The sequence below is a fragment of the Notamacropus eugenii genome, chromosome 2 (genome assembly GCF_028372415.1).
Source record: "Notamacropus eugenii isolate mMacEug1 chromosome 2, mMacEug1.pri_v2, whole genome shotgun sequence".
NCBI classification, from domain to species: domain Eukaryota; kingdom Metazoa; phylum Chordata; class Mammalia; order Diprotodontia; family Macropodidae; genus Notamacropus; species Notamacropus eugenii.
The window spans coordinates 13863835-13884874 of record NC_092873.1 but is presented as its reverse complement, the minus strand read 5'-3'; the positions used below and the strand labels follow the sequence as shown (position 1 = coordinate 13884874).

Here is a 21040-nt window from a genome sequence, read left to right as displayed (position 1 = left end):
ATGATCTAAATTTATGGTAGTGATTGCAGAACACCACAAATATAAAAGAAAAAAAGAAGAAAAAAAGTGTCATTTGTTCTTGGATTTTGCCAAATTCTCCTTCCTTCCTCCTCTTTCTGAACATGCTCATACCAAAAGTGAATACCGAATCAACATTGAATCCCCAATGTCTGGCCTCTGGGATCCCTGTTTTCTGTGGAATGACTGCAGTAACAGGGACATAAGAATTCGTGCTAACTAAATTCCCAAAGAATGGGCTGAGCCACAGTCACATATTTCTGTCTTTTTTCAGGAAAAAGGGCAGACTATTAAAAAAGGTGTTGCCTCCTAGAAGCTTTTGTGGAACCAAATGGACGTCTTGTCAACGAAGGGCCCACTCACTGTAGAATGTAAACCTCAACATTGCCTGTCATCCTGAGCATCCACTGCAAAGCCTCCCCTCAATAAAGCAAATGCATTTCATTCCTGAATCTGTCCTCATACTTATTTAGCTATGTCTGAGATTAGGTGGTGGGAATAATGGAATCAAAAAGGACCAAGTGGGTGAAAGGGTATAATTGTTTAAATGACATTTACAGCATGTTCTCTAAGGCCTGGAGGCTCCAAACAATGAGCTTTCCTGATGGGCTATGTGGTGGGTAGAAGTCACTTAAGCTGTCCGTAGCTCAGGTTTCTCATTGTCAAACCAGGGGAATATTCTGGCAGTCATATCTATGTTTCCTGGGCTTCTTCCTCACAAGGTCCAATTCAATGAACAGCCAAACTCCTAGGTTTAAGAATAAGACTGAAATCCATAGAAGATCCCTTTTTCCATTGAGCATTGGTCGAACTACAGGTATGAACATGGCACGTTCCTGGGCGTTGAGGGAGATAGAAAATCTAGAAAAGAACTGGCTCCAGGATTCATATAAATGACAATTAAATGCATAAGACAATAGCATAGGTGACTATCACACAGATGCACACACGGCAGGTGTGTTAGTGGTGCTAAGCCTAATAGAAGTGTAGACCATCTTGTTCAAAATGTCAAATTAAGTACAGGGGGTCATGAAGGATCTGTGGCATGTGAGGCTATGTGTAAGCATGGGATAATCAATCAATAAACATTTATTAAGCACCTTCTGCTTATCAGGCACTGTGCTAAGCTGTGAGGATATAAAAAGGGCAAAAGACTTAAGAAGTCAATAGAAAGGAAAAGACTGAAGAATCATAAGGAAAAAAGACATGACTATTGGATCATGGACACAGGGGAGAATGGGAGCAAATCAGAAGAATAGTCTTAGAAACAACTCAAAATACATTTTGTTCCAAGATGATGGCAAGGCAAACACAGTAAGGCAACATTTATTAAGTGCTGACTGTATACCAGGCACTGTAAGTCCTGGGGTACAAAGGAAAGAGAGTGTCCTTCTATGCAGAATGAATAACAACATTTATTCAGCTCTTACAAGGTGCAAACTACTGTGCCAAGTAGTCCCTGCTCTCAAGGAACTCCTATTCTAAATGGAGAGAGCAATGTATAGGTTTCAACTGTCAGTCGGATGAAACATTTCCAGCATTCTTAGGATGGAGGAGGAAAACATAAGGTAACGAGCATCCTTTAATATATTTTCTACTGACAATTCTTATGTTTCCAATTTGGAATCATTTGGGATATAGAAGCAAGAACTTTGGTGGCAAGCATGTTATTTTCTGGGTATTTCATAAATTGAATGTCTGACGACGTTGGGGCTCTAGCACCTGCAGGAATAGTTATCTTTTCCTTTTCTTTTACAGATGAGGAAACTCAGGCATGGTGATGGGGAAACGATTTGGCTGAGCCACATTTGTAGTAAAGTGGCCAAAGGAGCCGGATTCGACGCCTCGGTTGTCTAGCTCCAAACGCATCCCTCTAGCCAGACCTTAGAGCCCCACCCGTTCCTTCCCCTTAACTGCCATGGAATTCTGCAACCCCAATAAGTCTGCGTAACTCCAAAAGGGACAATTGGTTTGGAAGGTTGCTTGTTGGCTCTAGTGGTCAAGAAATGGCCCAGAACTGGGGCGTAGGAGTCCAAACAGTGACCAGGTCTCGCTGGTGTGGCTGCAGACGCCTAGGTAAGCAGGAGTGGAGGGGAGGGGAAGTATCAGTCTGGGTTGGCATTCATCTCTCGGGGGAGGCAAAGCTGGGGCTATGGATTCTTAGCTGTTTTTTCTTCTGTTCAAAAGCCTCCCATAGAAGGCACTTGGACAACCCCTTTGTCCCAGGGACCTCTAAGTTTGATAAGAGATCCCACAGGCTAAGAGGACTCTCTGTCCCCCAAATCTCCCTGACTGACCTGGCTTCTTGCACTGTCGTGCGGGTTACACTACTGCGTGTGTCTGTTTCAGAGCTCACCTGGTGGACCATGAGCTAAGGTCTGGTCAAGGCAATGGTTAGGTTGGCTCTTTCATTTTTGTCCCTTGAGGGCCTTGAATATCTAACATTCTCTCAGCTTCAGATGCCCTTGGGCAGCCAGCCTGCATAAGCCTGACCTCTTTCCTTGGCACCTGTCACAGTGTTTCTGGCCCTCCATAGGGAGACTCCAGGTCCGATATTGGTACTTTCTCCCCTGGGGAAACTGGTACCATATTCCCTTAGCTGGTGCCTCGGGGGGTAGAACTTTGCACCTGGTCACTTACTGGCTCTGTGACCCTGGGCTAGTCACTGAACTTCTGTGTGCCTCAGTTTCCTCAACTGTCAAATGGGAACAGTCATAGCACCTGATTCCCAGGGTGATGAGGAACAAGTGACATAGTATAGGTAAGGCACTTTGCGAATTGAAAGCACTTCTAAAAATGATTATTCCCATCAATAATAATGGATCTGAGATCCCAAAACCCCTTTCCCAGTCAGGGCTTTTGTTCCCAGTAGAACTTGGGGTAGGTGTACGGGCCTGGCTCTTCCTGTCTATACTTCCCAATTTCTGCCTGGCTGCCCTGTTCCCTTCTGGAATTAAGAGCTCGCTTTTCTGAGGAGACCTGAAGACCTGCAGTAGGGCTTGTGTTGACGTGAGTAATGAGGGACGAGTCTTGGCTGCCTTGCCTGCCTTCATCCTACTGTGTCCCTTTCCTCTGGTTTTCTCCTTGGGCTAAGGGTTCTGTCTGTGAGGAATGATCTGCTGGGGATTTGCATCCCCTCTAGCTCCCAGGGCGCTGAATTGAATGGAACTCAGCAACAGAAAAAGGGGGCGTGTTGACATTGGTGAGCAGTGGTGTGCTGGGCACGAATTTGCTTTGCAGAATAGTAAGCCATCAGAGGGAGGATGTTGGGTTCCAGGGGATTCTATTTCCTCAGGGCAGCAGTATGAAACGAGCATGCGAGCTCCTTCTGATGCCCCATGGCCTCCCTGGGCAGGGTTGCCTGAGTCCCCAACCAATTCCTTACTGCATTTGGGGTGTAAATCATCTGAGGAAGAATAATGCGAACTTGTTGCTGAGCCAGCACTCCACCTTAGTTACAGGGTTGCCCCTGCCTCTGGATCTTGGCTCATTTTAAGGGTCAGCAGCCAGTGATGTCTGACCCATGTCACTTCTCTCTTCCTTTCCTCACCCTGGGATCCCAGATATAGACTCAGTGGTCCCCGTGGTCCGCCAGCCAGTCGCCAAGACTCCTGTTAATCACCTTCTTCCTGCCCAGTATGCTGCTACCTCCCAGTTTGCTGCCAAGACACAAAAATCTAATGGCACTTGTTGGGGCTTCTAACAGCTTGACAATATTCAGAGGACAAATAGGAAGGAAGGGAATTATTTCTCTGTGCCTGGTCCTGGGCTTAGCGTGGCAGATACAAGCAAGCCAAGCTGGTGCCAGCCTTCATTGAGCATTTAGGTTCTTATGTTGTAGATAACACAGGGAAGTGGTAACCAGTCTGGGGCACTGACTGAAACACAGTACCCAGAATGAGTACACTTGACTTTGAACTGTTGATTTGATTCCTTGCAACCATTTAGCCTTTCTGAGATCACTGCTGCCTTTCCAATGTCGTCGAAACACCTACGACCTCGAGAAAGATGGAGTACGGAGACTGGAATGGGAACCAGTGTGATGCATCAGCATCTGAAAATATGAAGGTATCCAGATTACTGCTGCAGTGAAGACATTCTTGGCATCTGAAGATGCTCCCAATGGCTAGTGCATTCAGGGTGGAAGGATGGGAGTGATCTTAAAGCCTGGGCCTGGTCCCCTTCCCCTGAGCAACCCTGGAGCCTGCTTCAGATGATTTTTCTCAGCAGGTGACCTGGGAATTCTCATTTTGACCTTCCCTTCTGCTCTGAAATTGCAGATGGCACCATGGGGACCACCATAGGCTCTAGGAGAGTCCTGGAGGCCCACAGAAATGAGACGGTGTGGCTGCAGCAGATGCAGGAGGAGGAGGGTTTGAGCACTTTTTCCAGGTTAGCCTGGGGCCAAGGGACCCGCATGGGTGCAGCAGCCCAGGGCAAGGGGTATTGGGCAAAACTGAGTGACCTGAGGGATTGGGGACAGAAACCATTATTTAAAATAATTTAGGAACCGTATGGGGAATCTGGCCCCTGTTGCAAGGCAGAGTCACACGAACTGAGAAAGCACAAACAAACAAGGACAAGCATGTGTCCCATTACACTCCTGCTCCAAGCTCTGCCATTTTGGACTGTTTTCCTTCCTTCCCTCACCTCCTCTTTCTTTTCTTCTTTTCCTTTCTTACTCCTTCCATCCTTCTCTCTCTTCTTGCCTCCCTCTATGCCAGGCATTGTATGGAGCCCAGAGAATGAGACGTTCTCTTCTCTGTGGACTGGATCTTATGTTCTAAAGGGATGTGACCAGTCTTCTGGACTTGCCCTTCCTATGCTCCATCAGTATCTGGCTTCCCCAAGGCTAAGTGGGCAAGGCAGGACAATGGAGACAGGCCTGAGTTTGGTGTCAGCATCTATCTCCAGCCCTCCTAGTCTGTGCTAGCTCCCTAGGCCTCTGTAAATAGTGGGAGCTGGGCCAGAAGGCTTCCAAGGTCCCATCCATTCAAATGGTGGTCCAGTGATGATGGTAGTACTCTCAACACTGTGTTTGGTGCTGTGGGAAACATGGAGGGAAGTAGGAGATGTTGAGGGGAGAGGAGACCCAGGCAAGCAGCAAGAGCAGGGCAGGGGAGAGTTTGGTGCCGACGTGCAGGCCCTGCAGAGAGTCTAGGACCCAGATTGGAAACCAGAAGGGACCTTGGAGGTCCTGGAGTCCAAGACTCTCATTTTTACAGATGAAGAAACTGAGGTACGCAGGCAAAATGACTTGCCCATAGTCCCCTAGCTAGTCGGTGTCTGAGGCTGGATTTGAACTCAGGCCTTCCTGACTCCAAGCCAGTGCTCTATCCACTGTGAGTTCCTTAAGGGCAGGGAACATATTTTGGACTTTCTTTGACTTCCAGGCATATGCTTTAGACTGAGACACAGAGCCTCTTACATAGGTGATGCCTAGGGCCGTGGTCTCAAGACCCTACTTTCTACTTCCTGCAGGGGTTCTGGCCGTGGTTGCCCTAAGAGCAGTCAGTACAGCTGCCAGCTACTTCAGAACAAAGACAACTTGGAGAAGCTGGTCCAGGTGGTGGCTGAGAATGGCTCCGTCCCTTGTGAGACCCAAAGCAAAGCAGCAGTGGTTCCCTCGGTGCCTGCATCACCCACGTTGTTCCCCAAAATGTCCGGGAACCTGCCATCCTCAGGTAAGCTCATACCCATCATGAAGATCTTAGCGAGCAGCAGAGTGCCGAGAAGTGCCTAGTGGCGAGCAAGGCTAGGACAGCCAGCCAGAAGCTCTCCTTTTTCCACGCTTTGGAGTGTGAAGAGACATCTGTGCCAAAGGAGCAGGTGGAAAGCCTAGCCGATCCAGCATCTGGGACCTCCTCAATGGGACTCCCTGAGGCACCCAAGGTGAAAGATATGAGACCTGCTCAGTCTGTGGCCAAACTCTGGATAGCCCAGCCAGCTTCTCCAGAAGATGTAGCACCTGTGCTGACCAAGTCAGATTATGCCTCCTCTTCTTTAGGAACACAGCCTCAGCCAGAGACTGAGCTCCTCTTGGACTTGCCAGAAAGCTCCCGGACCTGAAGGGGCTCCCGCTGTGACCCCTGTTCTGTCTGTAGGAGCCTGGTGCACAAGTCCTCACAGGCCCAACCAGAGTCTAGAAGCCAAGCAGATAGTGACAGTGGTAAGGTCTTGTCGGGGTGATGGGCTATAGGAAGGAAGGGGAAGCTCTGGGGCTGGTGGTTTTCTGCCTGCTGCTTCCTTGTCCAACCTGCTCTGACTTTGTGTTTACTGGAGGAGCACCTCCCTCTATTCCTCCATTTCCTCGTTTCTTGAGTAAGGGCTGTCAGAACAGATGATCTCCTGGGGGCCATCCCTTTAGAGGCTGACCCAGGCAGGGGCAGACCTATTAGGTCAGCAGACAATCACCAGTAACGTCTCAGACTCCACAGAAAAAGCTTGACTTTTCTCTAAGGCAATTGAGATGTCAGGAGGGCACGGAATTGTGCTTCAGAGAGAAAGTTGTGGAGGAGGAGGCTGGTGATGCCAGATTAAACCTGGATAAGTCAGGCAAACTCCACAGGGGTTGGCATCCTGGTCCAGACTGGCTGCCAGGCTCTGGTGGATGGGAGCAGCACTAGCAAAGCATGCAATACGTGGGTATGGGCTCTAGCGTCTTGTTGTAGCATTGGGGGCAGATGAAGGAAAGGTTCATGTGATAGGACTGAGAATAAAGAGGTCACATGGAAGGTTCCTGGGGGGTGTTGGGCCATTGTTTTTTCAGAGAATTCAGCAGCCCAGTGGTCAGTCCAGGTTGGCCACTTAATTGAATCCGAGGTTTGGCTTGAACTTCAGATGGTGATTGGCTCCTCAGTGGACTACCCCCTCCTGTTCACCTGGGCAGGGGGGAGAATTGGGGGGTCACTTGGCAGCCTGATGCCCTGGGAGTCAGTGTGACCTTGTTCAGGTCTCCTCTTTTGTCCATTTCCACTACTGTAACTTGGTTCCCTCTGTGCCCTAAATCTCTGACGAGGATCTAACAAGATAGCAGAGGTGAAAGGATCTGAGTAAGGGTGGTTCTCCATTGTGTTCTTCTCTCCATAGAGAGCAAGATGGACCAAGATGAGGAGCCCAGCAAGTTTCCTCAAAGCTTCCTCAAAATTTTTCTTTGTTAACCTAACCTCATAACCTAACCTTTTCTTTACCTAACCTTATAACGCTGGAGCTTGACATCAGCCTCAAACTAGCTATGTAGCAAACTAGCACTTATGTACAGGTGAGGGACTGCTGGCTTAGCCATGTGGGCCGTGTGTGCGCCATTTTCCCTGGAGCTCGCCCACAGCTTCTGGGGGTCTCCATCTCTGCTACCCCCAGGCCTGGCTTTGACTGCATAGGATGGACAAGAGGCACTTCCCTTCTCCCTTCTCAAGGCGTCTTCAGGCCATTCGACAGACCCCCTCAAGCGCAGGGACACTGGCAGGGGTGGAGAATGCCAGAAGGCAGAGCTGGTGCGAGTGTGGCAACACGGTTTAGTCTTTTGGAATATGTCCTGGAGGTCCAGGTTGAGGATGGTGCCAAAGAGGTGGTCAATGTCAGGAGGAAGGTAGTACTGATGAATGACGGCCTGCCTGAGCTGGAACCCTGGGGCAGGAGAGTCAGGGGTCACAGCAGAGCAGGGCACTCACAAGGAGATGCCATCCAAGTCCTAATGGCTCCCCCCATCAAGGCTGCTCCAATACTTCCCTTCTCATCATCCCATGTAACGCCAGTCCTCGCAGCTGAGAACCTTCCTCCCCTGACCTCAGGCCCCAGGCTCTCAGTAAGCCAAAGTCCTCTCCCAGCACCTCAATCCAATCCCTTCCTCTCTTGTCCCTGAAGGAGCCTCCTGAGAGCCCGTCCTGCAGCACGTCTCTTCCCTTGCCCTCCCTCCCTCCACTGAACTCCTTTCAAAAGTCAGATGCTCATCACTCCCTTCAAGTGTAACTGTCCCCAGCAATCTCCTCAGTACCAAATGGAACAGTCTTGTCTCTGCAGCCGATGGACTCCAGGCCACCTGCCCCTTGCCTGTTTCTCCTCTTTCCTAACTGACTGCTCCTCAGCCGTCTGTATCTAGGCTCCCTCCTGGGCCCCCTTCTTTCTCTCTATACTGTCTCCTCTGGTGAAGTGGATCACTCCCAGAGCTATGCATGCATGTAGCCCTCTCCTCTCTGCTGAGTGCCAGCCCGGAATCATCAAGGTGCTGCCCCTCACCCCTGCCCTGTCCCAGGAAAACCCAAAGAGACCAGGGGCAGTAGCATTTGAAGGAACCAATGGAGGAGAGGGTAAGGGGTAGGGCTGTAGCCAAGACCAAGGACCATCCCAGGTCCCACCCAGTGCCTCACCCTCTACTGCTTCTCCTCCACTTCCCTCTGAAATCTCTCCTTGTGTAGCTGCAGGGCTCGCTCCTTGCAAACCAAGTGTCCGTCCTTATCAGTCACCAGCACGGCGGGGCGCCACCTCCTGTCACTTTGCCCAGGGCTTAACTACTCTTCACCTACTGATGACAATGAGACAGGAGAAACTGAATCAGGATGAAAGTCAGGGAAGCGTAAGGTCCCAGATGCCAGGGCCTGGTTTGTTTCTGTCTTTGTACCCCCAGACCTGAGATACAGTGTCTTGTACATATAGTATCTACTTAATAAATGCTCAATGAATTGAATTCTATTTTCTGTTCCACTTTATCCAAGGACATTCCCAAACACTGATGCAGGAGCCAGCAATCAGTACTGCCTCCCACCAGAACACCCCCACCATAGCACTCTGAGTCAAGTGCTTTGAAAGAAATGGAATGATGAATGTGAGAGATGCGTAACTATACATGTAAGTATCCGGATGTGATTTCATATCTGGACCAGTAGTTTCACCAAAGCAGGGAACCTGATGCAGAAACTGCCCCATCCTGGAGACAGAGCCATACATCACAAATGAAGTGTGTTAAATGAGTGTATGTAAAGCCCATCTACATAACCTGTCTTTGCCGCATCCACCCTCTTTCCCTTACAACTCTCCACCTTGAATTCTCGACCTGTTATGGTCCAAAATGTAAAAAGGATTAGCAGCTGCCATCAAATCCCAGAATGCAGTGAGCCAAAGGATCAGTCAAGAGATTGGCTCCAAGAATGAATACAGTAATCCTGCAGCAGGAACAAATGCGCTTTTAACAGAATAGAGCACTTTCAAATGCCCTGATGAAAAGCTCAGAGTTGAGGAGAAACTTTGAAATTCAAACACGGGAGTCAAGGGAAACCAAGAAAGGTAAGGAACAAGTGGTTGTCTACTGATGTGTTTGACAGGCCTGGGGATGCCTCTACCAAGAGAGCCACTATTACAGGGAAGGCCAAGACTAGCGCCCAGGCAGAAAAGTTGAAAGGAGTGGAGATGGCAGACAATTGGGGCAATTCTCACTGAAGTACGCTAGTAAGTCAGAAAAAGTGAAAAGTACACAGAAGAATCAGTACCAGACCATAATTACCCTACGGAAGTTTCACTGTAAAGGGAACCCAAAAGCCCAGTCAACACTTGATGTGCTCAGGAAATGGAAAGGCACCAGCTCAAAATACAGAGTGATCCGTAAAGTGCCACGAAGGACCAGGACAGAGATTAATTAGGAGCAGGGCTGCCTCAGACAACTGCGGGAAAACAAGCTGATATCGGATGTGGCTGGAGTGTCGAAGTAAGCCCACTGTCCTGAAAGCATCAAAGGATGCAAGTAGGATGTCAAAGAGATGAAAACATGGAAAAGGTCTGCCGATTTCTCTGGGGAGCTGGGTTGCTCTTCATTCTTTAAGTTCCCAGTCCCTGCTATGCTACCTGAGGATATAGAAGGGCTCTCAGCAACACTGAGAGGCCGCAGCTCCCTGGGCAGAGCTGGAACCCCACCAGCGTGGAGGAAGTATCTCTACCAAAGAAGGAACACACCAACTGGGGAGGGGCCGATCAAACTGATCTATGGGTATAACAAGAATATTATTATGCAGCAAGAAATGAAGCTCTGGTACTGAGAAAAGACCAAGGAGAAGAGCAGGCACAAGGACAGAAGAGTGTGAGCCAAGAATCGTACGGAAGGGGAGATGAACTGAACAGCCGCCCCAGCCCCTCTTCTTCCTGGACCTCAGCCCATTTGCTGTAGGGAGGTGGAGGGCGCAATGCTGCCCACATGAGGTCAGGGCAGCCCAGCTCTCCTTTACACAAGAAGGAATACTATGGGAGAGCAAACAATGTCTGTCAAAGACATTAATAAATCCTATTTTTAAAATACAGAAATAAAAATAAACCGTTGCTCACGCTGAAATCTGCTTCCAACAAATTCAACTTGTGTCTCAAGTTGTCTAAGCCTCAGGTTTCTCTTCTGCAAAATGGGGATGATCCCTGCAAATACACAACTCTCAGAATTGTTGTCAGATTTGGCAGAAGCGAGGGAGTTTGTCCCGCACAGCTGGACAGTCAACCCAAGGGAGGAAAAAGACCTTGCCTTCTGCTCTGGGCTGAGTGCGAGGGATCAAAGTGCTTGCTCATGTTCTAAGAACTCATGAGAAATGGCCCATCCAAGGGAAGGAGAACAGCGAGTCCCAGAACGGCAAAAGACAAAGAGAGAAAAGCAGGATGTGCATGGGGAATCATGCTCCATGACCCCAAGCTCCCCAATCTGAAAACTCATCCTCTCCATAGCCCTGTCTGCCAGAGATGACACCACGATCTCAGACTCCCCCTAAGGAGGCGGGAAACTACAAGGAGGGCCCAGCATGACCCTGTGAGCCTAACGACAGAGCCCATTTACCACCCACACGTTTTGGGAAAAGAAACTGAGTTTTGGAGAGGGCAAGGGACATTCTCAATGCCACGTGGAAAGCAAATAATGGAGTCAGCATGTGGCCTGGGGTAACCCCACGCACCTCCCTGCCCAAGAGGCCTTCTCACAGATGTGGGGTATCTGCAGGGAGCTCACTCACTCACAGCCTCTCTCTCACACACACATATACAATCTCTCACACACTCATTCTCACACTCAGCCTCACACAGTCACACACACACAATCTCTCACAGACACGCACGTCACACACACACACTCAGACAGTCTCACTACCACTCACACACACAGTCACACAATCTCTCACAGACACACACAATCTCACACACATTTCAATCTCACACACTCAGTCTCAAACAGCGTCTCAGACACATAGTCACACACAGACAATCTTAGACACAGAAACAGTCTCACACATGAACACACACAAAGGCACACAGTCACACACAGGCACACAGTCACAAACATGCACACTGGCACACATGCATGCATCTATACACGCACAGACACACACTCATGCACATACACAGTAACACACTGTCACACAAACGCACAGTCACACACATGCAAACACACACACCTGCATGCACCCACACATGCACACACACTGTCACATGCCCTGTCACACGCACACACTCATGCACACAAACACACACACACACACAGACATGAACACAGAGGCAGGGAAGGAACAGCTGTTCAAGAGGCAGACAGGCCCTCACCACTTAGCTTGGAGCCTCTCCTCCTCCCTCTTCCTCTGCACCTTCCTCTCCAGCGCCAGCTGCCTCTCCCACTGCCCCTGCTGCACCGTGTTCCTTAGGGCTTCTGCCACCTTCCTCTGCCACTTCTGCTCCCACTCCTCCTCCTGCTGCAGGTGGAAAGGAGAGGGATCCCATCAGGGAGGTGCGGAGGGATAAGCCAGATGGGCCCTTGAGCTCAGACAACTCACTGAGCAGGAGGAGGACTGGTATGGGCACGGACCAGGCTGCTCTAGCTCGCCCTCAGTATCCCCCCTGCTCTCAACAGTCTAAGATCTCCTCAGCTCTAAAATCAGTGGTTGTACAAGAATCATCCATAGTGTCTCCAGAATGGGCCCATGCTTCTGACTGACTGCAGAGTGAATATTCTGCACTTGGCATCATCCTCCTCCTTGCCCCAGTAAGACACAAGGCAGTGAGGGGCATCACGTATCCCAGAATGGACGGTGAAGAACTGTCCCCAGTCTGTCTCTCTCAGATTCCTCTCTGACACCAGGAAGAATGATGCAGATCACAACATTTCAAAAGTGCTTGGCTTGGGTTGTCTCATCTGGTCCTTACCAACACTTCTAGGAGGCAAATATAACTTTGCAGAAGAGGAAACTGAGGCAGGCAGCAGTTAAAGCAGCTGCCCAAGGTGGCACAGCTGGATCTGAACTAAGGTCCTCTTGCCTCAAGGCTCAGCACACAGGGGCACACAGTTGGCTGCCCACAAGTAAGTGGGACCTAAGGACCAGAGGCTGGCCAGCTCCACTCCTCCCTCCATGGTGGCCCATCTGCACTCACCTGCTGGAGTCTCTTCTGCCTCCAGGCTTCTTCCTCCTGCTTCAGCCTCATCTCAGCCTCCTCTAGCTTCTTGGCAGCTTTCTTCTTGGCTTTCTCAGCCAGCAGCTTCTGCTTCTCCTGTGAGACCCTGACCAAGCAGGTCAGGGGTCAAGACCCTGCCCTGTCCCACACAGCATCTCGCCAGGGGCCCAGGGTTTGGGGCTGTCTCTGACCTCCAGCTTCTGTTCAGTGCATTTCTTCTTCTCTACCTGCAGCTGTTCTGCCTGCTTGTGGGCCTGCAGGGCCTTCCACAGGCACTGTTCCCATTTCAGTGGGGCACAAGGAGGAATGGACACATTCTTGGGCTTGGCAAGCCCCCTCAGTCCTCCCCAGCACCCCACCCGTCCAAGCCTCCGGAAGGTGGTCACTCACATCTTTATTTCCTCCAGGTGCTGGCGCTGGTCCTCCTCCACCTTCTGCTTTCTTAGGAGCTCAGCCTCCTCCTTCTTTTTCAGGTTTTCCAGCCGCTGAAGTTCCTTCTCCTGAGGACAGGAAGGGGACTGCAGCTGTGAGGCAGATGGGGAGACCACCAGGCACCAAGACAGGTCAGAATCCCCAGACTCCCTTCTCCCCACCCCCTTTCCCTGGGAGGCCCACCTTCCCCCCATTCCACCTGCAGAGAGTATGTCACGGGCAGGACCTGAACCAGGTTCTGAAGGCACCTGTCTCTTTTTTCCACATGCTCTAGCAACCATTCTTGACATCAATGGGTCAAAGGAAGGGAAGCTGAGGGCATGGGGGGTGGCTGGTGTCCTGCCAGTGCAGCCTCCCATGGCTTGCTCAGCCACTAACTGGCCAGGTGGCTGTACACCATTGCTTCCCCTCTCTTAGATCCAAAAGTCATCATCTGTTAAATTGGCTCATTGCCCTTCCCTTCCATGGAGGCAGTATAGAAACCAAGGCTCGGAGGCTGTCCTGACTCCTCTTGATAGTCAATGTCAGGGGGCCACTGATCCAGATGGGCAAGGGGCTCATCCAAGGCTGCACATACAAGACACGGCGAGCTGGGCTTCACACCCATCAAAAGCTGTGAGGTGCAGCCAAATGATCAATGCCATTGGACCCTAGGATAACTGAGCCCACTAGCTCGAGGAGAGTGCAGCCCCCACAAGAACGCCTCACACACCCCTTGGCCACCTGTCTGGAAAGAAGTCGTGGACCTAGTGTGCTGGGAGAGACCCCCGAGGGCCTTCTTGGCCTGTCAGCTCTGGGTACCCCTCCAGGGGAAAGACTGAGTAAGGCTTGAGAAACCTATCACATGGGGGCTGAAGAAAAAGGAGAACAGAGGAGGACAGAGACTACCTCTGCTCTGCCTGGCCTCAGACTGCACACCCAGAAGGAGTCAAAATCTGGAAGAAACCAACGGGAGAACAGAATGGAGCCTTCTAACTCGACCCAATGCACAGGACTTTGAGGTCCACTGCACTCAAGCATCATGCTGACAACCATAGACACAGGCCATGCCTTGTGAACTAGGGAGCTCCCTGCTGCTCTGAGGTATTCCAGTAAAGGCTAGACAGATGACCCCGTCAGGATGCTGTGGAGGGTACACCTCCCTCTCACAGAGCTAGAGTTGACATAACCTCCCAAGCTCACCACACAGACGCTACTCAAGGGATCTATCCCCACTCAGCTCCAGCTCCCTCCTCGCACTGCCCTTTCTGCCATCATCCAGAGGTAAAATCTCCCGATTCCGGCAAGTGCTTCAGCTTGGACTAAGAAGTGGGAGAGTGGGAAGCATAACAATGGGGAAGATAGTGGGAGACAACATTTTAGGGATGACTGGTACAACTGGGTTTGCCTGTTCAATAATTCAGGTGTCAACCAATGTTCATCAAATCGAATATACCAAAACCCTTCCAACTGATGAAACAAAAGTCCTTTCTGAAAGAAATTAAACCAGAAATGCTTTAAGCAGCACCTTCTTGCAGCACATTTAACTGACAAACTAGGGGGCTTTGGGGGGGAGCCACGTCTCAGGAGAATTCCCAGTTTGTAAATTCCCTCCACCATTCACTATCTACATCTCTGGACAAGCTAAAGAAAGGGCCCGGAGCACTGAAGTTCCCGTGACCTGCCCTTTAGTCCACAATCTCTTGAAGGTCAAAGCACTCGGATCCCTCCCTAAACAGAGACTTTGGGGTGAACAGCCTTCCCTGGGACTCCAAGGCCTTCTGACTCTCAAGTTCAGTGAGTCATCATGGGACAAAGCTCTCCTCAGAGGAGAGCCAAGACACCACAACCCTGGCCAGAAATGCTACCCCGTGCCCCAACGCTCCAACGCAAGGAACTCCCCATTCCCAGAGGGAGAAAAATATGGTTTCATTGACTCCTAATCATCTGCTGGGCTCTTTCTGGTCTCTAGAACATAAAAGGAAAAGGCTGCTCCCCCTGGAAGAAGCATGCAAATATTTCAAGATAGAATCAGCTGCTTGGCCTGGACCTTGGGCATGGCCCTGAAGTTTCTTACGAAGTATCCAAGAAGGTCAGCAGGAATCTCACCCCAGGAACCCAGATTTAGGTAAGTGAGAGACCTCCCCCAAACCTCGCACAGACACCCTACAGACAACAACCCCCTGCCTTAGCATGTGGGGATCCCGGAGGCAGTACCCCTGGCTGGGCACAGGAAAGTAGGCGAGACTGTGCCGACAGCAGCCAAAAGTTATGGAGACAGCTGTCCTGCTCCCCCAGGGTCCTTTTCTGATTCCCAGAGGCTGGTGATGGTGATAGACCTGTCTCTGCCCAAGACTCAGGTTCCCTTCACTTTCATCACTCCAGGTCTGTCTCATGGCTCTTCCCCCTCTTCAATTCCAAAAGGCAAATCACTTCCACAACTTTAAAATCAACTGGCTAGAAGGTTTTGTGGAATATTCCTCAGGGCAGGAACCAGCCTCAACAGTAGTGTGCTCCTTACATCAAACTCAAAGGAAAGTTCCAACCTCCTTAAGCAAGGATCTCAGAGACTTTGGGAATTAGGAATGAGACTTTGAAAACGTAGTTCTTCTCACTAACAGTAGCTGAAAAGGTCAACCCTACCATTCTAATGTGGGGAGCAGTACCATGGAGCCAGGGTACGGGGAAAATCGGGGGCAAGACAGGCCAAGCGGCCACTTGTTTCTTTGTGGGCAAGACCTCAGGTTTGAGGCCTCAGGATCAAGGAGGGTCAGGCACTGGGTCGTGGCTGCTAACACAGCAAAAAGCATGCCCGTGTTGGGTCATCTGTGCCAGGCCAGCAACCCGGGACAAGCCCTGCAGGGACTTGCTGGGTGACCCTGAACCAGCAACTCGACCTCCTGGGGTTCCCTTCCCCAGGGAATTACTCTGCTGACACACTCACAAATTTGGTGTTCAAAACAAGTGATTCTAGTACTTCAGGAAGTAGTGTTGCAGTAGGGAGGGTGGGGATGGGTGGCTATGCTACTAAGGTGATCGGTGGGTGGATTACTCAGGAGAAAACTGCCCTGTGAAAAGAGGAAAGGAGAAAAACCTGGCATTAACTCCTCTGGCTGCCTCAGACACCCCAGCCAGGCACACAGCCAGAGGACTTGACCAACCTACCCTTGAAGGCCAGTCCTCCAGGCTGCTCCAGGGCAGGGGGCTGCCTGCCCTCCCAACCTCTGACCCAGCCATTTCCTCTAAAGTCTCGGACAAGCTAACCATAGTAGGCTGAGTTTCCCCTGATGGTCTTGCACAATATTTGGGCCAACACAATATTTAAGCAAGCTAAACTCCTACAGCTATACTGTACACAACCCATATGGAACATTAAATTGAGCCTCAGCTCTTAGTCAGAACCTAGAGTGCCAGGGTCAAAGGTGCCTCTTGGGTACACTCAGACCAAACCTTTGACTCACCTACAGGCACTGCTTGGACTATTTGGACCCCAGTTCTCTGAGAAGGTCACCAACCCAAAACTGCACTCCCAGCGGTCCCGTGAAAGGCCCAGGAACAGGACAAGCAAAGAAGGCTGTCTCGTGCCTATCCTGGGCCCTGGTGCTGCTCTTGGCATCGAGATAGTGCGAAGTGTTGCACTTGAAGAATGATTTAATGACACTGGGGCGGCTGGCTGAGGTCAGCGTCATGAGCGTCTGGGTCTTCTGCAGTGTGTGTAGGAATGTTCATAGGGGCTGCACCGCCTGCCCAGGGAGACAAGCATGAAGGCGTGGGCATGGTGCCAGCATAGCAGCAGCCAGGATGAGAGCTATGCACACCTGCCTTACCTTTCTGCCAGGGCAGACGTTGATGGATGCAAGGAGGAGTGAGAGCCTCGTCATCCATGTGGTCACAGTTCTCACCCAGCTCACTGACAGCCTGCTTGTAGTTCCTCTTCTTTCCGTGGGGTCAGAAGCAGCGCCCATGGGGGCCCTGACAGGGATGACAGCAGCCCCCTGCCACAGCCCAGGCAGCCAGGCCCTGACAGGTGGGGTCTCAGCCTTCCCCCTCCCTCCATGTCCTGACCCTGGCACACTTCAAAAATCACAGACGTAGTGGCTCACTCCTAGAGGGCTCTAGGTAGACCTGGGGAGGGACAAAGGTCAAGTCCCCCCACCTGCCCTCAGGCAACTCACAATCTAACAGGAAGACCAGATGACAACAGCCAGGGTGAGAATAACACACCCACTACTGTGTAATCATAAGTGTTTGATTAAACCAAATAGAACTTCTCTAAGCACCTCCTGTATTAAAAAGCCTTGTTCTAGGTTCTGAGGCTCCAGCAGTAAAGAGGGAACAAGTTCTGCCTTCAAAGTCTCACATCCTGTTAGGAATGTCTACAGTTAGGTGTGTGTGTGTGTGTGTGTGTGTGTGTGTGTGTGTGTGTGTGTGTGTGTGTGTGTGTGTGTAGGTCACCCATACATGGTGCATGAGTTTATTAGGGGAGGGAGGGAGAGAGGACACTTCCGTCTCCATTGGAGGCCACAACTCCTCCTGGAGCCACACACCAAGGCCACAGGGAGGGTTTACTCAAGGTCCACCAGCACTTTGCCAGCAACAGAACATCAAGAAAGCTTGAGAGGCCTTCCAATTCACCCATTTGACAGAGAAGGAAACTGAGGCACAGAAGAGTCATCTGCCCAAAGTCACACCAATAAGTCTGAGGTCTTATCATCCAGAGAACTTAGAGAGTGACTTCTTCCTTTCCTTTCACCTGCCCCACTAACCAGACTCTTCTTAAACGGTGATTCTGAGAATGAAGTTATTTTGGACATGACAGCTGTGTGTCAGGATGGGTTAGGCAGAGACCAGATCAAGGCTCTCTGGAGTGCCTCTGGGACCCCAAGCTCATCTGGAAAGTGGTTTTCCCCAACAGCCTAGCTTGCCTTTGTATATGTAGTTGGGGGTTTTGAGAAGGGCTGAGTCTAACCACCTGGAGGGCAGACCTTCAGCCCAGTGCCAGGATGTTTTCCTGACTGAGGCACACAGTGGCGCTTTAGCATCACTGAATCCTTGTGTCCCTTGGCCAGCTCTGGGGGCCATCATGAGTGGTCTCTCCCTGCCACTTGTGCTCATGGATACTCTCGGGTCACCCTACCTGATGCTCTGAGGAAGCTTCCTGGCCTCCTTGCTCTCTACAGAGAGAAGAAGACAATGGAGACCCACCCTTACTCAGAGCTTTTCACCCCCACTATCTTGTGAGATCCTCGTCAGAGACTTAGGGCACACAGGGAACCAAGTCACAGTAGTAGAACTGACCCAAAAAGGGGACCTGCCCAAGGTTGCACTGACTCCGAGGGCACCAGGCTGCCAAGTGGTTCCCCCTCAATTCTCCACCCTGCCTAGGTGAGCAGGTGGGGGTAGTCCACTGAGGAGCCAAGTCACCATCTGAAGTACAAGCCAAACCACAGATTCAATTAAGTGGCCAGCCTGGGTTGACCACTGGGCTGCTGAATTCCCTAAAACAAAAATACCCCAACAACCGCCAGCAACCGTCCCACGTGACCTCCTCCTCCTCAGTCCTGTCCCATGAACCTTTCCTTCATCTGCCCCCAATGCTACAGCAAGACGCTAGAGCCCACACCCACACTTGGCATGCGACTCTAGGACTGAACTGTCAGCCAGGATCTGGCAGCCAGTCTGGACCAGTCTGCCAACCCTTGTGGAGTAGGACTGCCCTATCCAGGTTCAGGCTGGCATTGCCATCCCACTCTTCCACAATTTCTTCTCTGAAGCACAGTTTCCCCACCTCCTGACATCCCAATTGCCTTAGAGAAAAGTCAAGCTTTTTCTGTGGAGTCTGAGACGTTACTGGTGATTGTCTGCTGACCTAATAGGTCTGCCCCTGCCTGGGACAGCCTCTAAAGGGATGGCCCCCAGGAGATCATCTGTTCTGACAGCCCTTACTCTAGAAATGAGGAAATGGAGGAATAGAGGGAGGTGCTCCTCCAGTAAACACAAAGTCAGAGCAGGTTGGACAAGGAGGCAGCAGGCAGACAACCACCAGCCCCAGAGCTTCCCCTTCCTTCCTACAGCAGATCACCCCGACAAGGCCTTACCACTGTCACTATCTGCTTGGCTTCTAGACTCTGGTTGGGCCTGTGAGGACTTGTGCACGTGGATCCTACACACAGAGCACAGGTCACAGCGGGAGCCCCTTCGAGTCCAGGGGCTTTCTGGCAAGTCCAAGAGGAGCTCAGTCTCTGGCTGAGGCAGTGTTCTTAGAGAAGAGGAGGCATCACCTGACTCGGTCAGCACAGGCGCTACATCTTCTGGAGAAGCTGGCTGGGCCATCCAGAGTTTGGCCACAGACTGAGCAGGTCTCATATCTTTCACCTTGGGTGCCTCAGGGAGTCCCATTGAGGAGGTCCCAGATGCTGGATCGGCTAGGCTTTCCACCTGCTCCTTTGGCACAGATGTCTCCTCATACTCCAAAGCGTGGACAAAGGAGAGCTTCTGGCTGGCTGTCCTAGCCTTGCTCGCCACCAGGCACTTCTCAGCACTCTGCTGCTCTCTGAACGAAGCTCTCCATGATGGGTACGAGCTTACCTGAGGATGGCAGATTCCCGGACATTTTGGGGAACAACGTGGGTGATGCAGGCACCGAGGGAACCACTGCTGCTTGGCTTTGGGTCCCACAAGGGACGGAGCGTTCTCAGCCACCACCGGGACCAGCTTCTCCAAGTTGTCTTTGTTCTGAAGTAGCTGGCAGCTGTACTGACTGCTCTTGGGGCTACCATGGCCAGAACCCCTGCAGGAAACAGAAAGTAGGGTCTTGAGACCACGGCCCTAGGCATCACCTATCTAAGAGGCTCTGTCTCTCAGTCTACAAGCATGTGCCTGGCAATCGAACAAAGTCCAAAATATGTTCCCTGCCCTTAAGGAACTCACAGTGGATAGAGTACTGGCTTGGAGTCAGGAAGGCCCGAATTCAAATCCAGCCCCAGACACTGACTAGCTAGGTGACCATGTGCAAGGCATTTTACCTTTTACCTCAGTTCCTTCATGTGTAAAAATGAGAGTCTTGAACTCCAGGACCTCCAAGGTCCCTTCTGGCTCCAAATCTGGGTCCTGGATGCTCTGGAGGGCCTGCACGTCAGCACCAAACTCTCCCCTGCCCTGCTCTTGCTGCTTGCCTGGGTCTCCTCTCCCCTCAACATCTCCTTCTTCCCTCCATGTTTCCCACAGCACCAAGCACAGTGTTGAGAGTTCTACCATCATCACTGGACCACCATTTGAATGGATGGGACCTTGGAAGCCTTCTGGCCCAGCTCCCACTATTTACAGAGGCCTAGGGAGGTAGCACAGACTAAGGGGTCTGGAGATGAATGCTGACTCCCAACCCAGGCCTTTCTCCATTGTCCTGCCTTGCCCACCTAGCCCTGGGGAAGCCAGATACTGATGGAGCATAGGAAGGGCAGGTCCAGAAGACTGGTCAGATCCCTTTAGAACACAAGATCCAGTCCACAGAGAAGAGAGTGTCTCATTCTCTGGGCTCCATACAATGCCTGGCATAGAGGGAGGCAAGAAGGGAGAGAAGGATGGAAGGAGAAAGAAAGCAAAAGAAGAAAAGAAAGAGGAGGGGAAGGAAGGAATGAAAACAGCCCAAAATGGCAGAGCTTTGAGCAGGAGGGTAATGGGACACGCGCTCGTCCTTGTTTGTGCTTTCTCAGTTCCTTTGGCTCTGCCTTGCATCAGGGGCCAGATTTCCCACACATTTCCCCCATTTTCCATAATGGTTTCTGTCACCAATCCCTCAGGTCACTCAGTTTTTGCCCAATACCCCATGCCCTGGGCTGCTGCACCTACGTGTGTCCCTTGGCCCCAGGCTTACCTGGAAAACGTTGTCACAGCCTCCTTCTTAATCTTCTGCAGCCACACCATGTCCTCCTTCTCCACATTTTGCCTGAACTCCCTCACTGTGGTGTTGTCTGCCTCCCTGATGCTCACAGAGCCTTTGCTGGTCCCCATGGTGCCATCTGCAATTTCAGAGCAGAAGGGAAGGTCGAAATGAGAATTCCCAGGTCACCTGCTGAGGAAAACCGTCTGAAGCAGGCTCCAGCGTTGCTCAGGTGAAAGGGACCAGGCCCAGTCTTTAAGGTCAGTCCCATCCCTCCACCCTGAGCCCACTACCCAGTAGTAGCGTCCTCAGATGCGAAGAATGTCTTCACTACAG

At 51.1% G+C, this 21040-nt stretch overlaps 1 protein-coding gene across 1 annotated transcript in view; it reads right to left on the bottom strand.

Moving 5' to 3' along the window:
• Positions 1–12800: 12800 nt before the first annotated feature.
• LOC140522128 (uncharacterized) overlaps positions 12801–21040 on the bottom strand; it is a 35816-nt gene continuing 27576 nt past the window's right edge. The window contains exons 4-6 of the mRNA XM_072637206.1: positions 20699–20843; positions 18924–19615; positions 12801–12938 (exon numbers count right to left, since the gene is read on the bottom strand). Coding sequence (XP_072493307.1) covers positions 12865–12938; positions 18924–19615; positions 20699–20843 — 911 coding nt within the window. The 3' untranslated portion in view covers positions 12801–12864. The remainder of the gene's footprint in view (positions 12939–18923; positions 19616–20698; positions 20844–21040) is intronic.